At 45.5% G+C, this 26,835-nt stretch overlaps 1 protein-coding gene across 2 annotated transcripts in view; it reads right to left on the bottom strand.

Annotated features, from left to right (window-relative positions):
• FCAMR (Fc alpha and mu receptor) overlaps positions 1–26,598 on the bottom strand; it is a 33,594-nt gene extending 6,996 nt beyond the window's left edge. Inside the window, exons 1-7 of one of the 2 annotated variants that reach the window (XM_069945040.1) lie at positions 26,086–26,598; positions 24,626–24,964; positions 23,704–24,030; positions 21,097–21,201; positions 8,325–8,502; positions 7,543–7,658; positions 6,021–6,152 (exon numbers count right to left, since the gene is read on the bottom strand). In XM_069945040.1, coding sequence (XP_069801141.1) covers positions 6,021–6,152; positions 7,543–7,658; positions 8,325–8,502; positions 21,097–21,201; positions 23,704–24,030; positions 24,626–24,964; positions 26,086–26,356 — 1,468 coding nt within the window. In that variant the 5' untranslated portion in view covers positions 26,357–26,598. The remainder of the gene's footprint in view (positions 1–6,020; positions 6,153–7,542; positions 7,659–8,324; positions 8,503–21,096; positions 21,202–23,703; positions 24,031–24,625; positions 24,965–26,085) is intronic. The other variant, XM_069945041.1, reaches the window with a different exon arrangement.
• Positions 26,599–26,835: the final 237 nt, after the last annotated feature.

Here is a 26,835-nt window from a genome sequence, read left to right as displayed (position 1 = left end):
GTAAAGAGCAACCAGAAAGTACTTAAAGGTTGTGTAGAATCTATAGCAGATATGGTACATGTGAATATACCCTAAGGATCATGGCATATATACAGTAGATGCACACAGGCTACATGTCATATGCTGCACACAGGCTATATATCATACACTGCACACAGGCTATATATCATACACTGCACACAGGCTATATACCATACTCTGCATACAGGCTATATACCATACACTGCACACAGGCTGTATATCATACACTGCACACAGGCTGTATGTCATATGCTGCACAAAGGCCATATACCATAAACTGTACACAGGCTACATGTCATATGCTGCACACAGGCTATATATCATATGCTGCACACAGGCTATAATGCTGCACAAAGGCTACAAGTCATATGCTGCACACAGGCTATATATCATATGCTGCACACAGGCTACATATCATATGCTGCACACAGGCTATATATCATACACTGCACACAGGCTATATATAATAGGCTGCACACAGGCTATATACCATACACTGCACACAGGCTACATGTCATATGCTGCCCACAGGCTATATATATCATACACTGCACACAGGCTGTATTTCATACACTGCAGACAGGCTATATGTTATATGCTGCACACAGGCTATATACCATACACTGCACACAAGCTGTATATAATACACTGCACCCAGGCTAAATACCATACACTGCACACAGGCGCTATATATATATATATATATATATATATATATATATATACTCCTGCTCTGATATATGCCCCCATAGTATATACCCCTGCTCTAAAATATGCCTCCATAGTATATACCCCTGCTCTGATATATGCCCCCATAGTATATGCCCCCTGCTCTGATATATGCCCCTATAGTATATACCCCTGCTCTGATATATGCCCCTATAGTTTATACCCCTGCTCTGATATATGCCCCCATAGTATATGCCCCCTGCTCTGATATATGCCCCTATAGTATATACCCCTGCTCTGATATATGCCCCCATAGTATATGCCCCCTGCTCTGATATATGCCCCTATAGTATATATCCCTGCTCTGATGTGCCAATACAAAACAAAGCCTCTTACTCACCTGATCTGGGCAAATGACAGGTCTTCTCTCCTCTGGCTCTTCTCTGTTCCTTCAGCCTGAAAGCCACTGTGACAGATCCTCCAGCATGCGTCATGATGTCACATCCCTACTGGAGAGATCAGGTTTCCTTGCTGAGGTCCCACGCTGTCCTCTCCGCAGTGAGGGGGAGGGGCGAGGGGGGAATGAGGACCTTGGCAGGAGACAGGTACCCGGAAGCTTGACAGGAAGAATCCATTCAAAGACCCACCAGGGGGGAGTCTGAGCCTGCCAGGAGGGAGATGCTTACACAGGATTAACCCTACACCTCCCTTCCTCCCTGGACAGCATGCAGTGTGGCCAGTGCTGTGTCCAGGTAGGGTTTCCACATGCTTTTTGCGTGTGGGACTGGCTCCCAGACACCACTTCCAGGTTTGGGCTGGTGGAGGCCCCCTAGTGGTGGAGGCCCCTGGGCACGTGCCCCTGGTGCCCTCCCTTTAATCCGGCCCTGTGTGCTGGGACTGAGGACACGTGATGCCGTCTCGGAGGGTCGGGGCCAGGAGCAGGGAGCGTGTCGGGTTGGACTGAGGTCTGATGATTCTCTGCAATCCGTGGGGGTGAATGCAGCTGGATAACAGCAAAACTGTGCAGAATCCATAATAACTTTATATTGGAAAGATGGAAAGCTACGGGTGGGCAGCGTATTAATGCAAAAATAATTTTGGGGGGAATACCCCTTTAACCTTAAACACCTGCAGTGGCTTCCTAAGTGTTATAAAAGGTCCCTTAGTCTGGTTCAGTATGCAACACAATCATGGGGAAGACTGGTGACAGATGATGGTTTGGGGCGCCATGTCATCTGCTGGTGTAGGTTCACTGTGTTTCATCAGCAACAAAGTCATTGCTGCCGTCTACCAGGAAATGTTAGAGCACTTCATGCTTCCCTGTGCTGGAAAGATTTTTGGAGATGGAATTTTCATCTTCCAGCAGCATTTGGCACCTGTCCACACGGCCAATAGTCCCAATCCCTGGTTTACTAACCACAGCATCTCTGTGCTTGATTGGCCAGCAAACTCGCCAGACCTTAACCCCATAGAGAATTTATGGGGTATTGTCAGAGGAAGATGAAAGACACCAGAGCCAACAATGCAGACGAGCTGAAGGCTGCTATCAAAGCATCCTGGGCTTCAATAACACCTCTGCAGTGACATCAGCTGGTCACCTCCATGCCACATTGCCGCATTGATGCCGTCATTCATGCAAAAGGTGCCCCAACCAAGTATAGATGGCATATACTGTACTGACTTTTCATTTGGTCGACATTTCTGTGTTAAAAACATTTTTTTTTCAGTTTTGGGTTCAATTCAGTTCTGACTTTTGGGTTTTTCTTGGCTGTAATCCATAATCATTAACTTTAACAGAAATAAACGCTTGAAAAAGTTCACTCTGTATGTAATGACTCTATAGAATATATAAGGTCACTTTTTGAATTTAATTTCTGGAAAAAAATTTTTTGTTGATATTCTAATTTATTGCAAACCAGTGTATCTATCTATCTATACAGTGGTACCTCGCCTCTCGAACATAATCGGTTCTGGAAGGCTGTTCCAGAACTGAGCAGTTCGAGAACCGAGCTGTAAGTTCCTATAGGGAACAATGTAAATCTGATTAATTGTTTTTTACACTCCATGGGGGACATTTATGAAGTCCGGCGTTTTTTTACACCAGGCTTACAAATGTCCCAGCATCTTAGGAGCTCAGGGGATTTATGAAGAGGTGCATTGCCTCTACATAAATCCCTATCGCACGGAGCCTGTCCGCTCAGAGCTGGCGTAGGTTTCAGTATCATTTTTCCACGGAAAAAATGATAAATGCAGTGCATGCAGAGGCCGTGCCCACTCTGCGTGCTGCCGCATCCCCAATAACGCCCTCTCTCTGCCCCACTGGTGAAGGGGGCGCAGATGCGGCAGATGAGAAAAAAATATTTGCAAAAATACCATTTGTGAATATTTTTACGCCGATCTGCCCCATCTGCGCCTAAAAAGGCATTTACGCCTTTTCATACATGTCCCCCCATGAGTCAGGTGCAGAGCACCCGGCCCACAGAGCGTAAAAACTAGCAGTAATTAGTTTTGCATCTTGCACCACTACCTACTGTAAAGAGCGGGGATTGCCGTCATTATGATGGGATTCGCCACAGGGTGTCCCCCGCAGCTAAGAGGAGCAGGAGCACAGCGGAAAGTTTAAATAGCCTCCCCCTCACTGGGGGAACACCTGGTAAAGAAGCCGACCGCACTGCTCCCTGTCAGCACTGACCTGTCTCTCCACATCCCCCGGCCAACCCGGAGCACCTCCTGTACACTTCTCCAGCCCGAGGCGTGCCTGTGCTGTTGCGCCGGCGGCCCCGCTCACAAACTCCTTAGCTGCTTGCTCCCTCTGCTCCCCACCACCTCTGAATACTCTCCTTCACCCCGCAGAGGCGGCGGGGAGCAGCAGGACCAAGCGGCTAAGGAGCTGGTGAGCGGGGCTGCAGGCGCAACAGCACGGGCGCGCCGCAGGCTGGGGAAGCGTACAGGAGGTGCACAGGGTTGGCCTGGGGGATGTGGAGAGACAGGTCAGTGCTGACAGAAAGCAGTGCAGCCGGTTTCTTTACAGGGCGTTCCCCCAGTGAAAGGCAGGAGCGGACAGCTGCTTAAACTTGCCGCCGTGCTCCTGCTCCTCTCAGCTGCGGGGGACACCCAGTAAAGAAGTGTGGAATCCCCTCATAATGAGGGGAATCCCTGCCTCTTTACAGAGTGTCCCCCACAGCTGAGAGGAGCAGGAGCACGGCGGCAAGTTTAAATAGCCGCCCACTCCTGCCTCTCACTGTAGTGGGGAACATGAATCCCCGCTCCTGTTCCCGAACACCTCTAAGTGTCAGCTGAACATCAGTTCAGCTGACAGTTATCCCCCTAATTTTTGTTCGGATACCGAGCAATGTTCGAGTACCGAGCAAAACTTCAGGGGGAAATTTAGTTCGAATACCGAATTGTTCGAACACTGAGGTGTTCGGGAACCGAGGTATTACTGTGTAACCAGGGGCGTAACTAGAAATGGCTGGGCCCCATAGCAAACTTCTGATTGGACCTCCCCCCTCTTCCCGATCAACCACCAAGTGTAGTCATAACTAAGTGCGCTTGTCAGTGCTTTCAGTTAAAGGGACATTTGCAGATCCAGGGAGGCCTGCTCAGGTGGTGACAGCTTAGGGGGCACTCTGATGCGGTGGGCCCCATAGCAGCCGCTATGGCTGCTATAGTGGTAGTTACGCCCCTGTGTGTAACTACTGCCGCAGCTAGTGCTGCTGCACACTGGTATTGAGGCTGCAGGTGGGTTCTGGTGTTTTGGAGTTGGTTTTGTCTTGGTAGCCAGTAGTGCCAGTACCCACCCCTGACACACGGGCACTGGTCCCTTGGTAGAACAATAGTGAGGTGTGACGGTGCAGGTGCACCGCAAGAGAGGTGACAGAGTCTAGCATCTAACTAACAATCGATACTTTGCTTTTAAACTTTTCAGTGCAATATACAAGGTATACAAAAAAGGAGCTGCTCACAGGTGCTTAGTGCAAAACTAATACAACTCTGGAGGTAGACTACAGGTAGAGGTGAAAGGATGAGGGTTGTGTAGGGGCCTTGTCTAATTAGTGCAGTACTCTGTCGGGATTGTGGTATAGATACTTGCAAGAAGAACTTTTCATACTCGTGTGCATACATGAACTGTGCATATATGACTGCCTTCTGCCTCACCAACACGGAGACCGCCAGGTAGGATTGTACGAGTTCCAGGCCTCTGTCTCTAGGTCGAGCTCCTACTGAAGATACCTCCAAGTGGATGAGATTTGTCAGTAAGATACGTCGGCAATTAGCAGCTTTGTCTTACTGGGGATCAGTCCCTCTTCCTCTCTTCTAGGAGGTGACTGTCCTGGCATTTAGGAAGTTCCACAGCAGAGACAAGAATGTCGCACCCGATGGTTAACCCACTTCTAAAGCTTAGCACTGCATGCTAGCAGTCTCAGTCTCTAGTTAGGAAATCAGCTTCAGTCCCCATTAAGGGCTCTGACCTAAGCCAGACCTGCTTGGTCACAGTAGAAGAAGCCTGTGTCTTGAGTCTGTCTCTCATACACACTAACTAGGAAGACCTAGAATAGGAAGCTACCTCAGCTGTTATAGAGCTGTGTGACAGGAAGGGAGAGGGATAGAGAAAAGTTAGTGTCTTGCACCTGTGATTGGACAACATAACACAGTTAAGCTAAACCTTTACACTGCAGCTGTGCACGCGGGAGAGTGAGACACCTAGTGGCTGGAGCGGAAATCACCGCTCCCAGCTCTCGGTGTGGCACCTGACACAGATACTTTCTGACGGGCGGTGAAAAGCTTAGTGACCCCCGCACTGGGACACTACACTACTAAGAAAAAGCAAACCATTGAAAGTTGCTGTAGAGTCTTTTCCCAGTAGATTACGGTAGAAGGGAGGAAGTAAATTAAAAACAAAACACAATTGGTATAGCCAAAAAATATGGCTCTGTTGAGGATGAGGAGATAAAAACTGAAATACAAAAAAAAGCAAAGGCCTGCAACCCCTCTCTCTGCCTTTTTCCTGCCTCTCTTGTCTTCAGCTACGCCCATGGGTTGGATAACGGCCTGGGAACTCCGGAAATCCTGAGCATGCGCTGTTTTGACACAAGAGAATGCAGGTAAACTGGCGCAGCTTAGCTAATCGCTGTACTGGCCACCCTGCCAATCTTGGGCATGGTGCATGCCAAAGATTGTCAGGGTGACCAGTCTGTAATCCAGCCTAGGGGCGCAGCTGAAGAGAAGGGGGTGGGGAGGAGGCACAGACAGGCTTTGCTCATCTCTAGTTGTCATACATTGACAATTTTCCCATAAGCCCCTACACCACATGTATTCCCCGTACATACCTGTCTCTTTATAGAAACCATTACACTTTGTTAGTTCAACAGCCATCTCATTTTCCTCTGCGTTTTCCCCCTTTGCTGCTTCTCCGTCTATCATAGAAGCATTTTCCTGGTGGTGGACAGAATCGACTGTTGCTGTATAATCAAAACAGAAAGGAAGGTTCAGTAAAGGAATGGCAACAACCATGAGAATCACTTTAATACCATATTCTATGGCCATAACGTGGGCACAATGTAGCAAGAGAGGTTGGCAGAGGACAGAGGTGGCAACAAAGAACAATGTGTCAGACTGGAGAGAATACCCCACTTCATGCAGGACATACAGCAGCTGATAAGTATGGGAAGACTGGAGATATTTAGAACAGAAGTAATTTACAAATCTGTATACCTTTTAGACACCAGTTAATTTAAAGGAGAAGTCGGGAAATCTTTAGACGCCAATTTCATCAGGAGTAGGAACTTACCTCTCTGCGTGCCTGCGGTGAGCGGCAGGACTTGTCTCGGGACACCTCCAGAGTCCGGGATCTCCGGAGCTGACACGTTACAACCTGGCTGATTTACTGGCCGCTCAGCCAGTCAGCGACTAGGGCAGGATGCCACTCCAGTCACTAATTGGCTGAGTGGTCAGTCTACCAGCCAGGATGGGTATTTTCCCCTGAGTTTTGACGTCTTCACAAATCAGTGGAAAATGCCTACCGGTGGGGATCCTGAGGCCGGTCCAGCCCCTCACTGCAGGCACAAGGAGAGGTAAGTGTCTAGTCCTGATCAATTTCCCCCTGATGGATTTTTGAAAATGGCTCAAAACCAATATTAGTTCATTATGTCTAGAAGCACTTTCAACCCCTACATAACCGAAGGTCATTGATGCCCAGACGTCCAGGTCACATTGAAGCAATGTTCCTCCTCGCTTTCTAAGAGCCATAACCCTCGCATTTTCCCACCTACAGGATTGGGGACTTATTTTGTGCACCATGATCTATAGTTTTTATTGTTACCATTTTGATACAAATGGCAGTTTTTGATTACTTTTTATAATTTTTTTTTCATATACAGTGGTACCTTGATTTAAGAGTAACTTGGATTAAGAGCGTTTAGGTTTAAGAGCTCACAGTTTTTCACAATTGTGACTTAGTTTAAGAGTATTGCTTTGGTGTAAGAGCTCCCTGTACTGGGCGGGAGGGGGAGTGGGGGAGGGGCATGGTCTGCATAGCGGGGTCTACAGCCCTGTACTCTGACCCAGGAAGTCTCCATCACCTTACAAATCATAGCAGATCCACTTCAGGCTGGGGCTTGCATCAGGGGACGGGACTGTGGAGGTAATCTCTCCATAGCTGTAACCCTTCTCTCCCCGGACAGAGAGTGCTGCTATACTGTGCCCACATATACCCTGCTCATTCCTTCATGCTCCCTGCAGTCTCTGTCAGCCCTTGTGTTTCCCATCCTCTCCATTACTGTACAGTAACTTATAATATCACAGATTCAAGAAAAGTCAGATAAAATATTCTGTAAAATTGTTAGCACTTACCTTTATTTTTATGAACTTTTATTACAACAGACATTATTACCGCAAATCCAATGACACAGCTAATGGCCAGCAGTGGGACCAAAATGAGGATTAGGTTCTTTAGGTTAGAAGCCTGGCTGTAATAAAAAGAAGATAAGATTTAAGTGTTTATCATGAACAATAAAGCAGAAAACAAATAATAATAATAATAATAATAATAATAATAATAATAATATAAAGTACATACATTGGGGTGGGGGTGGGGGTCAGAACTTGGCTGTTTGGAGGTAGTTCTCCCATCTGCACCTCAATTTCCTTACTTTGCTGACCAATGACAAGGACAGTAACTAGATTTTTTTCTCCTCTTTGCTATACTATGGCATAGTGCTGGAGAAAATACACTGTACTTAATAGGGCAGCACTGTGCTGGGGGATGATTTATGCCACAGTACTATAGATGTGGGGTAGAAAGGGGTTATGGATGTTGTAACAGGTAGAGACCAAGTATTTATAGAGATTTTTTTTACAATAAGAAATGGTTTAAAGTTTTTTTTTATTTCCTTTGACCCTAAATGCAGCTATACCTAAGCAGACCATAAGCCGGCCCATTGCCACTACATAAATATATCATCTCATAAGCCTGCGCAGCAACAAGGAATTGTAAGGCTCCTAAATACAGAGCCATTCCAGACCTCTAGTGTCGACATACAAGGCCAAAAAACTAAAATCTCTTTTGGGAACAGAGGACTTCATATTATATTTTATACTTCTTACTATATAGTAGTACTATGTCCATCTCCTACCTCTGATTACTGCCTCCATCTTGGCCGGGTTTGGACTCTGGAGTCTCTTCTGTAGAATTTCCCAGCAATATTGCCACCTCTGTGTTCAGCTTGTACCCATGTGTGATTCCATAGTTTTCTCCTGTCTCTGGATGTTGATAAGAATTTCTTGGTGTAAAATTTTCAGAGTGATCCATTCCTAAAAAAATATTTTTTAGAATATTAAAAAAGATGTCAACTTAATAGGGATCTGCTTGAACAATTGTTACATCAGGAAGCTACCTTGCCAGGACCACCCGTCACTGCCCCATCAGAGACTGAGCCAATCAGGGAGCAGGGATGGCAGGCAGGTGTGGGGCAGGCGTCATTTTTAAATTTCATCAGCTGGGAATTTAATAACTAGTACAAACTTACCTCCCCCCATGTCTGTGGTGAGTGGCAGGACCTACCTCAGGACCCCTGAGTTGTGGTTGCATCACATCTCGGAGGAAAATGTCTTGGCTGCTCAGCCAATCAATGACTGGAGCAGCACCCCCCCCCCCCCCCGGTTCAACTGACCGGTTGAGCGGCCAATCCATCAGCCGGGTCCTGATGTGTCAGTGCTGGAGTTACTGGAGCCTGGTAGGGGTCCCGAGTCCAGTCCCACCACTCACCACTGACACGGGTTAGTTAGTGCTTGTAATAAACTTTCCTCATTGCCCTGCTAGATGTCGGATTTTAAAAATGGCCGGACTTCTCCTTTAAACTTGCTACATCTGCTAGACAAGGAAGAGTCGGCAGGTCGGAGGTCCAATGCGCAAAATTTCTAGGAGATGCGGGCGCTGAACGGCAGATCAGGAATCCCCCTCAGATGAAAGGTGAGAGTGATAGTATATAAATGGGGGGGGGCGTCATCAGATCGATTGGATTCTGGTTTTGTACTGCGTTGCTATGTAGGTTTTGAACCCCAGTCTGGTTATCCTTTATTGTGTTCTGTATATATGTCTTTCTGTCCTAACCTGTGTACATTAGGTGTCCGCCATGAAGGGGGGATTGTCCAGGTAGGTAGGAAAGGACAGGGGCTTGACAGAATGACAGGCCTCAGGTGTTGCTGTACCCGTTCTCTTACGGACAGCATGACAGCCTTAGTGAACTAGATGCAGGGTGTTACCCAGCTGGTTCAGGATGGATCTCAGACCTAGACCATTACTGTGGTACCTACCAAGGTGAAACTCCCAGACCTTTCTGCTATTAGTACACCGCGCTGCTTCAATCCCCTGAAACACCTGCTACATTGTATTGCAGTAAGTCACCTGCAATCCTGACAAACCAGATATGTTATTCTGTGGGAAGAGACTAAAAAGGTCCTATCCAGCCTTAGGAAGAAATGTCTGCTTTCTTTCAGAAACAGCACCTCTCTCGTCCTTCGTTTGGGTGTGAGGGTTTTGCAGCTCAGTTCTATTGAAGTGAATGGAGCTAAATTGTAATACCAAACACAACCTGAATACAGTGGTGGAGCTGTTTCTGCAAAAAAGTAACTGTAAAAAACCTTTTCTAATTCTGCAGCAAATGTTCTACTAGTCTCTGTGAAATACACTGTACAGCTCGGCACAGGTTCCTGGCGATGGGAACATAAAACCTGGGCACACACTATGATAAGCTTCTGTGCAAACTTCATAAACAGAAAGAGACAGAGTTTGTCCCAGGCAGGTTTACATTGTTACTGTGCACTTAGTTGCGGATGATTTGGTGTAACCATGTAGCAGCTGATAGAACATAGTCCTTTCTTAGCCTGTTACAGTTACCTATGTAATATCAGGAGAACAGCATAGAATACACACAAAAAGGGAACTTTATCGTAGCTGCAGGGACGGCCACTTTCATTTTATGTGTTGACTAGTGTTGCACAAGCATGCTTCTTGTGCTTGAGTCAAGGTGCAAGTCTCCTCCCTTTATGTTTGGCGGCTTAAATTAGCCGGAACAATGGAACAAAAACATGCTCATAAGTAAATATACACAAGAGAAGCTGGCAAAGGGGGAGGGGCTCAGCATATGCGGGAATCGCGTCTATGCAAGGCTAGTGAAACACTAACTGTATGCAGCTGCTTAATAACCTAAAATGATACAGTCTGGCCCCCAGGAGGTTAACTTAACCCCTAGGGCCAGACTGTTACTTTCTGAGGTTTTAAGATGAACCATGCACCATCAGCTCTGCCAAGCAGGGGGCACCTGGTTAAATGCTCGAGTCTCCCATTGATTTTTATGGGGCTCGTTAATCGAGGCGAGCACTGGAGCATTGAAAAATACTTGACTCTGGTAATGAGCACTCAAGCATTTTATTCTTAGCTTAATACTAATATTGACCCAAATGCATAACTTTACATTTATCCACATTAAACCTTATTTGCCATTTATCTGCCCCAGCCTTCAGCTTCTCCAAAAATCCTCAAATCCCACTGTAATATGATATTCTCCTCCTCTGTAATATTATACCCTCCTCCCCTGTAATATATTATTCTCCTTTATATTATATTATCCTCCTCTGTGGTGATTACTTTAGCCAGTTGAGTATCATCTGTAGATATGGAGATTCTACTCTGTAGCCCCTCTACAAGGTCATTAATAAACATATTAATAATAAGTGGTAACTGTCAAAGGGATTGGCAGTAGGAATAAGATCATTTATAGTAGGAACCAAGGGAGGTGCTTCATTAGGATTGTCTAGCAGCTTGTCAGGTCTGTGCCGCTCCACTCCATGTGCCGGGAAAAGCTGGATCTGTAGTGTGCCAGTACAGGGTTTACTAACTTGTTTACCGCCCGTCAGAAAGTATCTGTGTCAGGTGTCACACCAAGGGCTGAGAGCTGTGATTATCTGCTCCAGCCACTAGGTGTCTCACTCTCCCCTGTGCACAGCTGCAGTGTGTAAGGTTCAGCTATTTGTTGTGTTAACCAATCACAGGTGCAGACACTCTACACTCCAACCCTAATTGTAACAAGGAAGAGGGGATGATCCTCAGTAAGACAAAGTTGCGAAGTGCCGAAGTATCTTACTGACAATGCTCGTCTACTTGGGGGAATGTTCAGTGGGAGCTCGGCCTAGAGACAGAGACTTGGGAAACTGGATCCATCAAAACTACTGTTAATTGTAACCTGTCTGTGTCTGGTACCTTGCAGCACAGTGCCTGCCCCTCCTGCCTGTGTAAGCCCACTTATAATACCCCGATTGTGCACTACCTTGTCACAGTCAGCTTTTTTAACACAATGTAGAATATATACAATGCATGCATTAGTGAACATATTCTACTAACCTGGGCCGCTGTCTGTAGTGGAGGCAGGTATAATAGGTAGGGACACCTTATTACTAGGCTGCCATCTGCTGGGTGTTCTGGGGGACTGCTCCTTAGTGGTTTCTGCACAGAATGTATATGATATTACTATGTGGGTCCCATTTCACCTACTGATCTATTACTAATATCATTATCAATAACCTTTCTCAATGGGAGGAGAAGAAGTCAGGCCGGTGTCTGTATTTGTGGGTAGGAATAAGCTGGTATATTCTGTTATGTTCTCATTCTTGCTTGTGGTACTAGGACTCTCTTAGGAGCAAATATTAAATATGTAACATACAGATTAGATACAACATGACCAGGTATAATGATGTATAATATTACAGGGAGGTAACTTACTAACCTTGGGTACTATGTGTAGCGGGTGTAGGGGCAGCAGTTACCTGGACAGTGGGGGCTCCACCAGTCTGGTGTCTGGCAGTGGTTATATATTGTAACCACTCTGCACATAATACTATATATCAGTATACAAAGTCTAACAAAGTCCTAGTAACCTGTAGTCTGGTTGGGGCCATAGGAGCTAACCTGGTTCAGTGTTAGAGCCCTCAGTATTTAGGACGGTGGGGCTGGGGAATAATGTGGCTGTCAGCTTCTTCAGGCTGCCGCCTCTCAGGGTGACATCTACTGGAGTTTCTACATAAATAAATTCCTGGCTGTATCCCTGGCTGGCTGTTTCTGCACTCTGTGATGCTGGATGGCCACCTCTGGGGTCAAGTTGCCAACGACCTCCCTATGAATAATCCTCTCTGGGCTGTCCGGCATCACAGAGTGCAGAGACAGCCAAGCAGGGACGCTGGTCATGTGAATATCCTCAAAGGGAAGAGGGAGTTCATTGGCGGGACAGAGAGGAATGCTCAGACACAGTTTGAGCAGATGGGGCCACAGTCAGAACTCGGGGAAGGAGACTGAGAAGTCAATAACAAGTATTGAAGAGATTGTTAGCCTCCAGGAGGAGGGGGATTATGGAACATCTATTTTACTAAACTGGATAACCCCTTTAATATATAATAATAATGGTTATTGCAAATGCAAAACTGATGCAATTGTGGGCATCCATATTGATCCAATTTTCCATTGACTTCCATTTAAAAAAAATAAAAACACAGATCTATGCGGATACTTTTAAAGGGAACCTGTCACCCCCCGTGCCGGGGTGACAGGCTCCCGACCCCCCGTTAGAGCCCCATATACTTACCTAATCCCGCCGGGTCCCGCTTCTGGAGGTGGTCGGGTGACGGAGATCTCAGCCGCTGCAGCCCGGCGCATGCGCTGAGAGATGAGTCCAACGCTCATAGAGAATGACAGGAGAGTCCAGAGCTCCGTCATTCTCTATGAGCGTTGGACTCATCTCTCAGCGCGCGCGCCGGGCTGCAGCTGCTGAGATCTCCGTCACCCGACCACCTCCAGAAGCGGGACCCGGTGGGATTGGGTAAGTATATGGGGCTCTAACAGGGGGTCGGGAGCCTGTCACCCCGGCACGGGGGGTGACAGGTTCCCTTTAAGGGGTTATCCAGCGCTACAAAAACATGGCCACTTTTCCCCCTTCTGTTGTCTCCAGTTCAGGTGCAGTTTGCAATTAAGCTCCATTTACTTAAGTGGAACTGAGTTTCAAAACCCCACCCAATCTGGAGACAACAGTACGGGGAAAGTGGCCATGTTTTTGTAGCGCTGGATAACCCCTTTAAGGAAAAATTTTTAGTGTACAGTTGGTTGACCATGGTTTTGTGTACATTAAAAGTAACCATATAAAAACTGATCCATTAGGCTGCAGAAGCATAGTGTAATCTCAGCCTAACCCGTAAATGACTAATGGTTTACATTGCAGAACACCCTCATGCCCAATTTCCCTGGGGTCCACACAGCCTGGAGACCTCCATGATCTCATATGTAAACACTTTTATATCAAATAAATGTTACCAATCATGATATTATTAGAAAAATATGTATGGAAAGAAGCCTGGGCCAATGTTTGGTCAGCCCTGCTGGAATAGGCATATCCATGCTGTCAGTTTCCCAATAAATGTTAAAGGGGTTATCCAGCGCTACAAACACATGGCCACTTTCCACCTACTGTTGTCTCCAGATTGGGTGCAGGTTTTGAAACTCAGTTCCATTGAAGTAAATGGAGCTTAGTTGCAAACCGCACCTGAACTGGAGACAACAGTAGGGGGAAAAAGGGCCATGTTTTGTAGCGCTGGATAACCCCTTTAACATCATTCATGTAAATGGATCAGAGAATATATTCTACTAACCTGGGCCGCTGTCTGTAGGGGAGGCAGGTATAATAGGTGTGGACACCTTATTACTAGGCTGCCATCTGCTGGATGTTCTGGGGTACTGCGCCTTAGTGGTTTATGTACAGAACGTATATGATATTACTATGTGGGTCCCATTTCACCTACTGATGTATTACTAGTATAACTATCACTAACCTTTCTCAATGGGAGGAGAAGGAGTCAGGCCTGTGTCTGTATTTGTGGGTAGGAATAAGCTGGTATATTCCGTTATGTTCCCATTGATAGGATTCTTGCATGTGGTACTAGGACTCTCTTAGTGGTAATTATAAAAAATATAACATACAGATTAGACGCAACATAACAAGGTATAATGATGTATAATATTACAGGGAGGTAACTGACTAACCTTGGATACTATGTGTAGCAGGTGTAGAGGCAGCAGTTACCTGGACAGTGGGGGCTCCACCAGTCTGGTGTCTGGCAGTGGTTCTATGTTGTAGCCTTGTTGTTTTTTCTGCACATAATACTATATATCAGTATACAAAGTCTAACATAGTCCTAGCAATTCTGATCTGGGCAGTAATAGCAAATGATGGTGATATTCATGTAGTTTTGTGCACTGTTCAACTGGTAGACTTTCAATTCAAGAGATAGGCGTATTAATTCCATACAACTGAGCATATGTATTTTTAGATTACATCTATAACAGAAGGAAGGTGGTGCTTAGTTTCCCTCTCACAGACCGCTTCCTGTGCCCCTTAGTTTCCCTCTCTCACATAATGCTCCCTGTGCCCCTTAGTTTTCCTCCCACAGACCACTCCCTGTGCCCCTTAGTTTTCCTCCCACAGACCACTCCCTGTGCCTCTTAGTTTTCCTCCCACAGACTGCTCCCTGTGCCCCATAATTTCTCTCCCAAAGACTGCTCCCTGTGCCCCTTAGTTTTCCTCCCACAGACTGCTCCCTGTGCCCCATAATTTCTCTCCCAAAGACTGCTCCCTGTGCCCCTTAGTTTTCCTCCCACAGACTGCTCCCCTTGCCCCTTAATTTCCCTCCCAAAGACTGCTCCCTGTGCCCCTTAGTTTTCCTCCCACAGACTGCTCCCTGTGCCCCTTAATTTCCCTTTCACATACTGCTCCCCATGCCCCTTAGTTTCCCTCCCTCACATAATGCTCCCTGTGCCCCTTAGTTTCCCTCTCTCACATAATGCTCCCTGTGCCCTTTAATTTCCTTCTTACAGACTGTTCCCCATGCCCCTTTGTTTACCCTCTCACAAACTGCTCCCTGTGGCCCTAAGTTTCCCTCCCTCACAGACCGCTCCCTGTGCCCCTTAGTTTCCCTCTTACTAACTAATCCCCATGCCCCTTAGTTTCCCCTCTCACAGACTGCTTCCCGTGCCCCTTAGTTTCTCACAGATTGGTTTCCCTGACCACTTTCTTCCTGACTGCATCCTATGGCCTCCTTTCTCCTTGTCTTTTTTATCACTTTTTCTCTCTGTAACTTGCTCTGGCTGGATCAGAAATGGCACACACAAACTATTCCCCGTGTAATCCTTGCACACACAGACTATTCCCCATAGGATCCTTGCATACACAGACCATCCCCCATAATATCCTTGCATACACAGACTATCCCCCATATTATCCTTGCACACACAAACTATTCCCCGTGTAATCCTTGCATACACAGACTATCCCCCATATGATCCTTGCATACACAGACTATCCCCCATATGATCCTTGCATACACAGACTATCCCCCATATGATCCTTGCATACACAGACTATCCCCCATATGATCCTTGCATACACAGACTATCCCCCATATGATCCTTGCATACACAGACTATCCCCCATATGATCCTTGCATACACAGACTATCCCCCATATGATCCTTGCATACACAGACTATCCCCCATATGATCCTTGCATACACAGACTATCCCCCATATGATCCTTGCATACACAGACTATCCCCCATATTATCCTTGCATACACAGACTATCCCCCATATGATCCTTGCATACACAGACTATCCCCCATATGATCCTTGCATACACAGACTATCCCCCATATTATCCTTGCATACACAGACTATGCTCCATGTTATTCTTGCACACACAGACTTCTCCCCGTTGTTGTTATTATAATAATTATAATATTATAAGAAATATAGTAAATAAATATGGAAAGAAGCCTGTGCTGATGTCCTGTCAGCCCTGCCGCACTCAATGATTCTGAAGGGGGTTGAGGAAGGCGCTGTATATATACTGAATCCTAGTGATTCCTTTACTGGTAAATCTTGTATAGTAGGAGCTGTAGCCAAGCCAGAAAATAAACCATTACTACTAGAGATGAGCGAACCTCGAGCATGCGGCATTTGATTAGCGGTGGCTGCTGAAGTTGGATAAAGCCCTAAGGCTATGTGGAAATCATGGAAATAGTCATTGGCCGTATCCATGTTTTCCAGACAACCTTAGAGCTTTATCCAAGTTCAGCAGCCCCAGCTAATCAAATGCCGAACGTTCGGGTTCGGATCGACTTAAACCCGAACCCAGTTCGTTCATCTCTAATTACTACCAGAGAACAGGGCAGAGTGCCCCCAGATTACACACCTTCTTCTAGTTTATATGTCCTTCCATTCCTGAGATATGTTTATAATTTGTCCAATAATTCGGTTAATAGTCAGATGGGCTTGGACTCAACTTTCATATTTTTCATGTTAGAAAGTAAATAGATTAGAGAACATATTCTACTAACCTGGGCCGTTGTTTGTAGTGGAGGCAAGTATAATAGGAGTGGACACCTTATTACTAGGCTGCCATCTGCTGGATGTTCTGGGGTAGTGCGCCTTAGTGGTTTCTGTACAGAATGTATATGATATTACTATGTGGGTCACATTTCACCTACTGATGTATTACTATTATAACTATCACTAACCTTTCTCAATGGGAGGAGAAGGAGTCAGGTCTGTGTCTGTATTTGTGGGTAGGAATAAGCTGGTATATTCTGTTATGTTCCCATTGATAGGATTCTTGCTTGTGGTACTAGGACTCTCTTAGTGGTAAATATAAAAAATATAACATACAGATTAGACGCAACATAACAAGGTATAATGATGTATCCCTTTCCCCATTAGGGCTCACAATCTTAATTCACCTATCTATGTTTAGGGAGGAAACTGGAGTACTCAGAGGAAACCCAGGCAAACACATTGCAGATTTTGCCCTTGGTGGGATTTGAACCCAAGAACTCCAGTGCTGCCAGGCTACAGTGTAAACCACTGAGCCACCATGCTGCCCACACACACACTATCCCCCATGTTATCCTTGCACACACAGACTAGGTGCCTGCCATCTGCTTGTGTGGTGTCCCACCACTGGTGTTTTGTGTCTCTCCTTTGCACCCCTCAAAAAGCTTCTCACTCCAGGTTAAGTGGTGATGAAAGTATTTTTAAGGTTTTACCACCAGATGTCAGTATTATGTATTTCTTTGTCTTGCACAGCTGAAGGTCCTATTGGGTTAATGTTTTCTATGTACCATGTGTTCTTATTGTCCAGTAGGAGGTGCTTTCTACTTCTGACATATCTCTATCCTGTTCTCTTGTGCACACACTGATCCCCACCACTCACAGGGTAGATTACTTAGTCCCTGTTGGATGTAGTTACTTGGTGGAGGAAGTGCAGACTCAGTCTTATGCAGATTCTTGTGGGAGAAAAACACACAGAGCAAGTGTCCCTGCTGTAGCAAAGCCAGGGCCTGGCTTAGGCCAGGACCCTTGTCCGGGACCAAAAGTTCAGTGCAGAGTGGTCTAGTCTAAGAAACATATGTACAGATGCAGCTGGAGACAACAACTAAAAGTGCAGGGCAGTATCCTGGGACACTAGTCTATGTGTAGATATCACCAACCTCGCTCAGTAGAAGTGAGATGAGTAAGACCCATGTCTCTGTTTGTAGGTGGCCGTGAACTGGTAGATTTCCTTATGTTATCAGTGACACGATCTTCATATTAGGTATTAAAAACGATAAAAAATACATATTAGATATAAAAAAAAATCAAGATGTATTCTCTGTATAGGAAAGAGAACTGTAACAGACTTACTCTGGAAATGATTTGTAGCAGATGTAGAAGTTATTTGGAGAACGGATACCCCAGTGGCCTGATTTATCCATGTTGTGTTTGCTGCAGAGATTTCTACAGTACAAGAAAACTCAACATTAAGGGTGCGTTCATACTGAGGAATCCGGGCAGATAACCAGCCGCAGATTCCACCGCTCGTATATCCGCCCATGCCACAGACTCCATTCTATGGTCGGGCGGATTCTGCTGTCCGCCCAAAGAATTGACATGTCAATTCTTTGGGCGGACGACAGAATTTGCCCGTCCATAGAATGGAGTCTATGGTATGGGCGGAGATGTGCGCAGGTGCGAGCGACGGAATCAATAGTGGATTATCCGCCAGGATTCCTAAGTGTGAATACACCCCAATACTGAAATTTTCCATCTGTGCAATACTAATAAATCCTGTTCCCACTAGATTAAGACATTTCAGAATTCAGGACACTGTTATTGAGGTTTAATGCTGATGTTAGGTTCTCTGGGTGACAATATGTTCTGTTTTTTAGCAGTATTATATAACTGTAAAAAAAAAAAAAAAAAAAAAAAAAAAAAGGTCCATAATCTACACAAATTGTTCTACTATAAGTGTCAGGAATGGTGTCGCAGAGAGATAATGAAGAGACACAGACAGGTGGACCCTAAGCTCAGCCCTGCCCACTGTCCCTGCCTACTTGCCTCAACCTGCCCTAAACGGCAGCGAGCAACTGGGCAACGGTCCCTGGCCTGGATAGGTGTTACAAATAACAGACACAACAGCGGGCAACAAAGGTACAAAATCAGAATCTGAAAGCAAAGTCAGAGGTCGGGCAAAAGGTGAGGACTGGCGGCAAACAAGAGCGATCAGGTAAACAGAGCAGGGTCAGGAATACAAGATAAAGCAGCAGGCAAGAGACTAGCTCAGTACCTGGCAAGGAGTATACAGGCTGGGGGTGTTATATAGGAAGTCAGGAGTCTGGTCCAGAATATGATTGGACCATTCACCTGATCTCCAACCACCGACACCTGACAACAAAACACATCGACTGTCAGAAAGACCTGCCAGTCACAGAAATAACCGAAGCAAAGTTTAACAGGGATGTGGCCAGACAGAAATTAGCAGGTGAAGCCGGTTGTGTCCATGAAACAATAAAGTGAGCAGACAGAATAAACCGCTGTTTAGTCTAACACAAAATGAAATACAGAACAAGCACAGAATAAAACCGTTATGTGGCATCAAACGGCCAAAAAAAGATAATGTGGAGACATAATCTGGGGTCATGTTCACATGGTGTAAGACACAGGCCGTTCCATGACCCGGCAGCAGGGCCGTATTTGCCACTAGGCACCCGTGGTCCGGTGCCTAGGGCGGCGCCCTGCGGGGGGCGGCGCCCGCAGGACACATTTTTAGTTTTTGGGTTTTTTTGCTAACCCCCGCGCCGAGGGGGGGGGGACGGGGGCTTGGGGGTGGTCGGATGGATGGGTCGGACAGTCAGCCAGGGTGCCGCTTTGAGGCTAGGGTGAGCTTCCAGCACTGGCAGCCTCTCACACAGGCCGGAAGCTCACAGTGCAGCCCCGCGGTGCCCGTACTTCTCTCCTGGCGGCGTGATGACGTCACTAAATTGATATAGGTATGAACCCCCTAAAACATATAATTCTGGACCTGTAGAAAGCGACAAAGTCATTCTAAAATTAAAGGAGAAGTCCGGCCGAAATTAATTTTTGATATGTTGTTACTTATGGAAAGTTATACAAATTTCTAATGTACATTAATTATGGGAAATGCACATATACTGCTATTTCCCTTAATTTAGTAGATCATGGAGTGTTAGAATTCTCTCAGATACAGTGACGTCACAACGAAAGGTGTAATTCCTATTGAGTGTCCAGCAGGGGGCGCTCTATATGTAGACTTCTATGGGACTTTATTAGTCCTATGGATTTCTATGCAAAGTAATGTAATGTAGTGTACAGTATGCTTTATTGAATGAATACATACATGAACTACTGCTCCCATCATCTGCTTATGGGACGGTCAGTGCGGACACCAGGAAGCATCGGGAGCCAGTATGTGTGGGGGAGGGCGGTCAGTGCGGACACCAGGAAGCATCAGGAGCTGGTATGTGTGGGGGGAGAGCGGCGGCCAGGCGGGGAGTCAGCCCTGGGATAGGGGGGAGGTTCCCCGGATCCCGGAAGGAGGAGGAGGGGGGAGCGCTCCTGTGTGATGAGCGGCTGCGCCTGGCGGCAGGCAAGTGATAGCCATAACCCAGCTATTGCTCCCATCACCTGCTCATACTATGAGCAGATGATGGGAGCAGTAGTTCAGTGTATATAGTCCGGATCGGAGGGAGTGCGGCGGATCGGCGCGCTTACTGTGATATACTAATGTACTGATTGAATACATTTATGCAATACTTTGGGGAGCAAAGACACTTGCTCTCCAAAGTATTCCATAGATGTATTCATTCAATAAAGCATACGGTACACTACATTACATTACTTTACATAGAAATCCATAGAAACAATAAAGTCCCATAGACTTCTACATATAGAGCGCCCCCTGCTGGACACTTCATAGGAATTACACCTTTCGTCGTGACGTCACTGTTTCTGAGAGAATTCTAACACTTCCTGATCTACTAAATTAAGGGAAATAGCCCTATATGTGTATTTCCCATAATTAATGTACATTAGAAATTTGTATAACTTTCCATAAGTAATAACATATCAAAAATTAATTTTGTCCGGACTTCTCCTTTAAAGGGATTTCCGGAGAGCAGGCAATGTCTCCAGTGCTCCACTCCCTCCATCTGCCCATCCATATAGAGCACGTTGCTGGCAGTGATCAATAGCTGCCAGGTGTTACTGGTGTGCAGGTGTGGTTTTACCCCCACCCAATGACAGCAATATGCTCCCACCCCCTCTCATCTGCAGAAGTATCAGCAGTGACGGGCAGAGGGAGGATGTGGAGCACTGGAGAGCAGAGGAGGTAGAATCTTTCCTGGTCTATGGAAACCCCTTTAAGATATCATTGGCAATAGTAAACCACAGAAGCTATAGCAGGTAGAATATACCTGTATAATGCTAAACTCGAAAAGTACGTGCAGTCACAGAGAGTACATTAGGTGTGAGTATTACCTGTAGTGGACGGTATATCTGCTGAGTATGCAGCTGTTCTAGTCAAAGCATCGCTAAGTGTCTCCCTGCTGACTGGACTGAGATGAGCTTCTGTTGTCGATGGAGCTAGAATATGACCAAGACTGTCTGTTACAGTAACATTGCATACAGATAAATAGATACCTATAAAATTATTATTTAAAAAAGATTTCTAATTCAATGATTGTTTCATCAGGTAGTTGAAAAGAAAAAAGAAAAAAGGACAGCACATAATTTCTTTTACTCTCCCTCCCCCCCCCCCCCCCCTACTAAAAAAAAGATTGCCCCGCCCGGAGTTGTCATTTAGGACAAAGAAAACATTGGAGAGACAATTCCACAGCTTTGGATCCAAATTGATCCAGGGTGGGGCGTATCCACTACTATGGAAGACCTGACTGTGCATTACATTGTTTCCCATAACTATTTGGCCAGCTGTCACACTCAAGTAGAAGGTATTCCCTATGGGACATCCCAACCACTTTACTCAACTTATTTTATGAACAAATCCTCTATCCACAATGGGCTGAGAGCCTCAGATTCACTGTGCGCCTATCAATAAATCCGCCATAGGACAAGGGGGCGGGGAGTAAGGTTAGACATAAGGCATAGAAATATTTACTCTATACTTATATGTATACCAGCCAGACCACTGCCTTTAGAGCAGAGAGGTGGTCTGTAACCTGGACAATGAGCAGTAAGATTTTGGATCAGCAGACTATAAGGAAATCTTGTACTATGACTTTGCAGTTATATTACCATTCTTCCTTTGGATAATTGAGTAAATATACATTAATAGGAGGTATAAGGGGATACAATTGCAGAAGTTAACAACATGTTAACCCCTTAAGGACGGGGCCCATTTTCGTTTTTGCGTTTTCGGTTTTTCCTCCTTGTTTAAAAGGCCATAGCACTTGCATTTTTCCACCTAGAAACCCATATGAGCCCTTATTTTTTGCGTCACTAATTGTACTTTGCAATGGCAGACTGAGTTTTTGCATTAAGTATACTACGAAACCAGAAAAAAATTCAAAGTGTGGTGAAATTGAAAAAAAAAACGTATTTCTTTTATTTGGGGGAACGCCATTCGCCCTGGGGTAAAACTGACTTGTTATGCATGTTCCTCAAGTCGTTACGATTAAAACGATATATAACATGTATAACTTATATTGTATCTGATGGCCTATAAAAAATTCAAACCATTGTTAACAAATATACGTTCCTTAAAATCGCTTCATTCCCAGGCTTATAGCGCTTTTATCCTTTGGTCTATGGGGCTGTGCGAGGTGTCATTTTTTGCGCCATGATGTGTTCTTTCTATCGATACCTTGATTGCGCATATACGACTTTTTGATCGCTTTTTATTACATTTTTTCTGGATTTGATGCGACCAAAAATGCGCAATTTTGCACTTTGGGATTTTTTTGCGCTGACGCCGTTTACCGTGCGAGATCAGGAATGTGATTAATCGTGCGATTACGCACGGGGCGATACCAAACATGTTTATTTATTTGTTTACTTTTATTTAAAACCTGGGAAAATTCTGACTTTTATTGGGGGAGGGGGCTTTTTACTATAGACAACACTTTTTTTTTAATTTTTATTTTTTACACTTATACTAGAAGCCCCCCTGGGGGACTTCTAGTATATACACTTTGATCTCTCACAGAGATCTCTGCAGCATAGATATGCTGCAGAGATCAATGAGATAGGCACTCGTTTACTTCCGGCTGCTGCAGCCGGAAGTAAACGAGTGGCGAGGCGGGGACGGCGCCATCTTGGACGAGTCCCCGGCCGGCATCAGTAACGGAGATCGCTCCTCCGGGACAATGTCCCGGAGGAGCGATCTCCCCCACTAGACACCAGGGAAAGGTTGCCTCCAGTAATCGGAGGCAGCTGTCAACTTTGACAGCTGCCTCCGATTAGCTAATTAGCGGGCACGGCGATCAGACCGTGCCCGCTAATAGCGGCGGTCCCGGGCTACACGCGGCACCCGAGACGGCGCTTCAAAGCGAGGCCGCCGCGCGGCCCCGCTTTGAAGTGCTAATGAGGACATATGACGTACTGGTACGTCATATGTCCTTAAGAGGTTAAAGGACAACTCCAGTGATTTTTTTTTTTTAGGCAATTAAAACACACTACAAAGTTATATAACTTTATAATGTGCTTTAATTACCCTTCTGCCCCCTTCCCTATCAACCCCCCTGAAAGTATTATAACGTATATGTACCTGATCCCTGTCAACCATGGCCGCCATCTTGTGTTGATGCTCCAATTGGCTGAGCCAGCTCCCATTGGCTGGGCAAGCTGTCAGTCATCTGACGCTGCCGGCCAAAGAAGAAGGAAGTACCGAAGAGCTGAAGACACCAACGGGAGCTCCGGGGACTCCTCATTTATGGCCATTAATATCAAAGGTGGCCACTCTTTCACGCCAAAATCCCGTAGTGTGCACACAGCCTTACACAGTACTGAGGAGGGCTCAAGGTTTATTCCATTTTTACCACTTTTGACCTTATAATATCTGAACATCACTATTCACAACCAAGTAATCAACCCCATTTGTTTTACCAGTTACTGTCAGTGCTTTCTTACCTATAACATGGACCTCCACCATTGATGTATCCATGTTCTGCCCATCAGTGATGACGCACCAGTAGTATCCAGTATCTCCCAGTTGTAACTGGCTTAGTATCATAGTGTAGCTTTTCTTAGTGTTATTCATTGAAATTCTGTTCTGAAAACCTTCCTGGGTCAATCCATTGGAGTCTATTAACTGCAGGCAGCCAGTCTCATTCCATCGGCACCAATATACCAGGGAAACATTGTAAAGAGATGCGGGCACCTGGCACTGTGCCACCACCAGCTCCCCAGGAGATCGGGTCAGGGGGTTGGATATCCGGTACCTCATTTTAAAGGAAGCTGAAATGTGATTATAGACGGTGTAAGTAAAATGGAATGAAGTGTTAAATCAATTAGAGGGAATCTATCAGCTTCATCAGGCTACATCAGGGCTGCCGACATGGGCAGATACAGCAAATTATCTCACATTATCTGCAGCTCTGAGCATGATGTAAAACTGACAGGTTCCCTTTTAGGGTATGTTCACACTGAGGAATAGGCGAGGAACCGAGGAGGAAAGTTTTCTGCTTGAAATTCCTCACTCACGGTATGTGCAAACTAAGGAATCCGGGCAAATCACTCGGCGCAGATTCCGCAGCTTGCCCCGGCTTGCAGGCGCGTGAATCTCCATACTATGGTCATGCAGTTTCCGCTGTCCGCCCGAAGAATGAACAGGTTCATTCTTCGAATGGACAGCAGAATCTGCCTGTGCATAGGATGGATTCAATGGCAGGAGCAGAGATGCACGCAGCTGCGAGCTGCGGAATCTGCGCCGAGTGATTTGTTGGCATTCCTTAGTGTGCACATACACTTAGGGTGGGTTCACATTGAGGAATTCTTGCGGATAAACTCCGCAGAATTCCGCCACTTCAGTGCACCAAAGGAGCACACTTACGACTTAGGACATGAATGTGAATATCCGTCCAACTGGATCCATCTTCAAATCTTCCAGTACCACATCGGTAGAAGCCAAAGTCATTTATTTTAATGTTATTGACAAGAATCTTGAAATGACTTGTGTTGGAAACCTCCTGTATCAATACTCGGCCCCAGAAGTTTTTATCCACATATCCAGAGCTGTTTACCAATGTGTGACAGGATGGGACGTCCATGTTACTCATTTTGCACCAGTACCTCCATCCAGTATCCTGTTCCTGAGGAACCGGACAGTTAATGGTAATTGAACTTTTGAAATTGGCAATAATAACCTCTGAAGAGTAAGGGATTTTATTTCCTGTAAAAATAGTACAAATATGTCTTCATTTTCATTTATTTGTGGCTGTTTGTAATTCCACTTTATTAAGTTTGTAAAACTAATATCTGTCATGAAAGTTTTTTTTTTTTTTTTAAAGATATCAACAGGGGAGAGCTGACCATACAATCCGAGTGCTCCCAGGATACTCTGCTACTGAATGTGAATGCGCAGCAGCTGTACACATGTGAAGGCGGGAACCCCACTATGTGGCTGAGTGGATCTGAAACGTCACGACCCGGGTCCCCACTCAAATCAGGAAGTGGCAAGAGACCCGGGGACCGGATTGGTGGTATGAGACGGTGCAGAAGCCCCAAAGAAATGGACTAACAGTAGCTTTACTGGGTTCAAATACTTTGTACTATAAACTAATCTTAAAGAGTAACTGTCATGTTTTTTTTTTATTGCAGAAATCAGTAGTATAAGCGATTTTAAGAAACTCTGTAATAGGTTTTATCAGCCAAAAAAGCCTCTTTCTGTGCTCAAGAAGCAATCTCCCAGCCTCCCCCCCTGACTTCTTATCTGTGCATTATCAGACAAACACGTCTTCATTACAGAGAAGCCAGTGAAGACGGGCTCTGCTCTCTCCATTGTAAGCCTATGAAGGGGGGAGGGGCCGAGGGAGATGAGGGAGCAGGAAGAGGTGACATGAAGGTCAGCTGTTTGTAGACTGTCTGGGCACCTAAAATGCTGGATTCTGGGGTCAGAAAGGTCAGTGCTTATCTATGAACTTACTAAGAGAAGATTGCAGGGTGTTGTGCTGTGCAGGACTGCTCCGTGCTCACTCACTCCTAACAGCCCCTCCCCTCTCCATAGCCACATAATGGAGACAGAAATCCTGCTTCATTTGATGCGAGGGGGGAGGCTGGGAGATTGCTTTTTCAGTACAGAAGGAAACTCTTTTAGTACATAAAACCTATTATAGAGTTTCTTAAAATCGCTTGTACTGTTGATATTTAATGTTTTCAGAAAAATGACCCTAAAATGACAGTTACGCTTTAATGTTGCATTAAAATAGATGCTGCAGAGATAAATATTCATACATTATTAGGATCTTCTGCTACATTTAGAAACATTCATTGAAAAATAAATATAGCAAATACCTTCAGAAACGGTGACATTAACTGTGTAATAAAAACGATTATTATTATTTCCAATCCCACACCGATATATCCCATCGTCCCGTCCTTGTAGTTGGGTCATGTGTATCTGGAAATGATCTCTATCATTCTGAAGACGAGTCCGGTTGATGTTGCTTTGTGCAATATAATTACTGGTTGAGATAATAGTTAGACAATGGCCACGGATCATTTTGCACCAAAACTTTCGCGCATGGAAGTTTGCAGATATGGGATTGTAGTAGCACGATACCATCACAGAACCTCCTAGCGCTCCTGTTACCTTACTTGGTCCAAAAAGATAGCCCGACACAGCTGTATAAAGGGATTCTGTTAGTACTTTGCACAATTCATTCTATTCTTAAAGAGGTACTCCAGCAAAAAAAAATCTTTTAAATCAACTGGGGTCAGAAAATGGCAAAGATTTTATATTACTTCTATTAAAAAATCTCCAGTGTTCTTGTACTTATCAGCTGCTGTATGTCCTACAGGAAGTGGTGTATTCTTTCCAGTCTGACACAGCGCTCTCTGCTGCCACCTCTGTCCATGTCAGGAACTGTCCAGAGCAGGAGAGGTCTTCTATGGGGATTTTCTGCTGCTCTGGACAGTTCCTGACATGGACAGACAAAGTGAATAGGTGTCAGCTCTCTCCGCACTCCCTCAATCCATGTGCTCGGACAGGCCCATTCTCGTCTCACAAAACGTAATACAATCTTAGTGAAAATTCCAGCACAA

Source organism: Dendropsophus ebraccatus, chromosome 11, assembly GCF_027789765.1.
Source record: "Dendropsophus ebraccatus isolate aDenEbr1 chromosome 11, aDenEbr1.pat, whole genome shotgun sequence".
Classification (NCBI taxonomy): Eukaryota; Metazoa; Chordata; class Amphibia; order Anura; family Hylidae; genus Dendropsophus; species Dendropsophus ebraccatus.
Note: the sequence above shows the minus strand (reverse complement) of the source record. Positions and strands in the feature narration are given on the sequence as shown.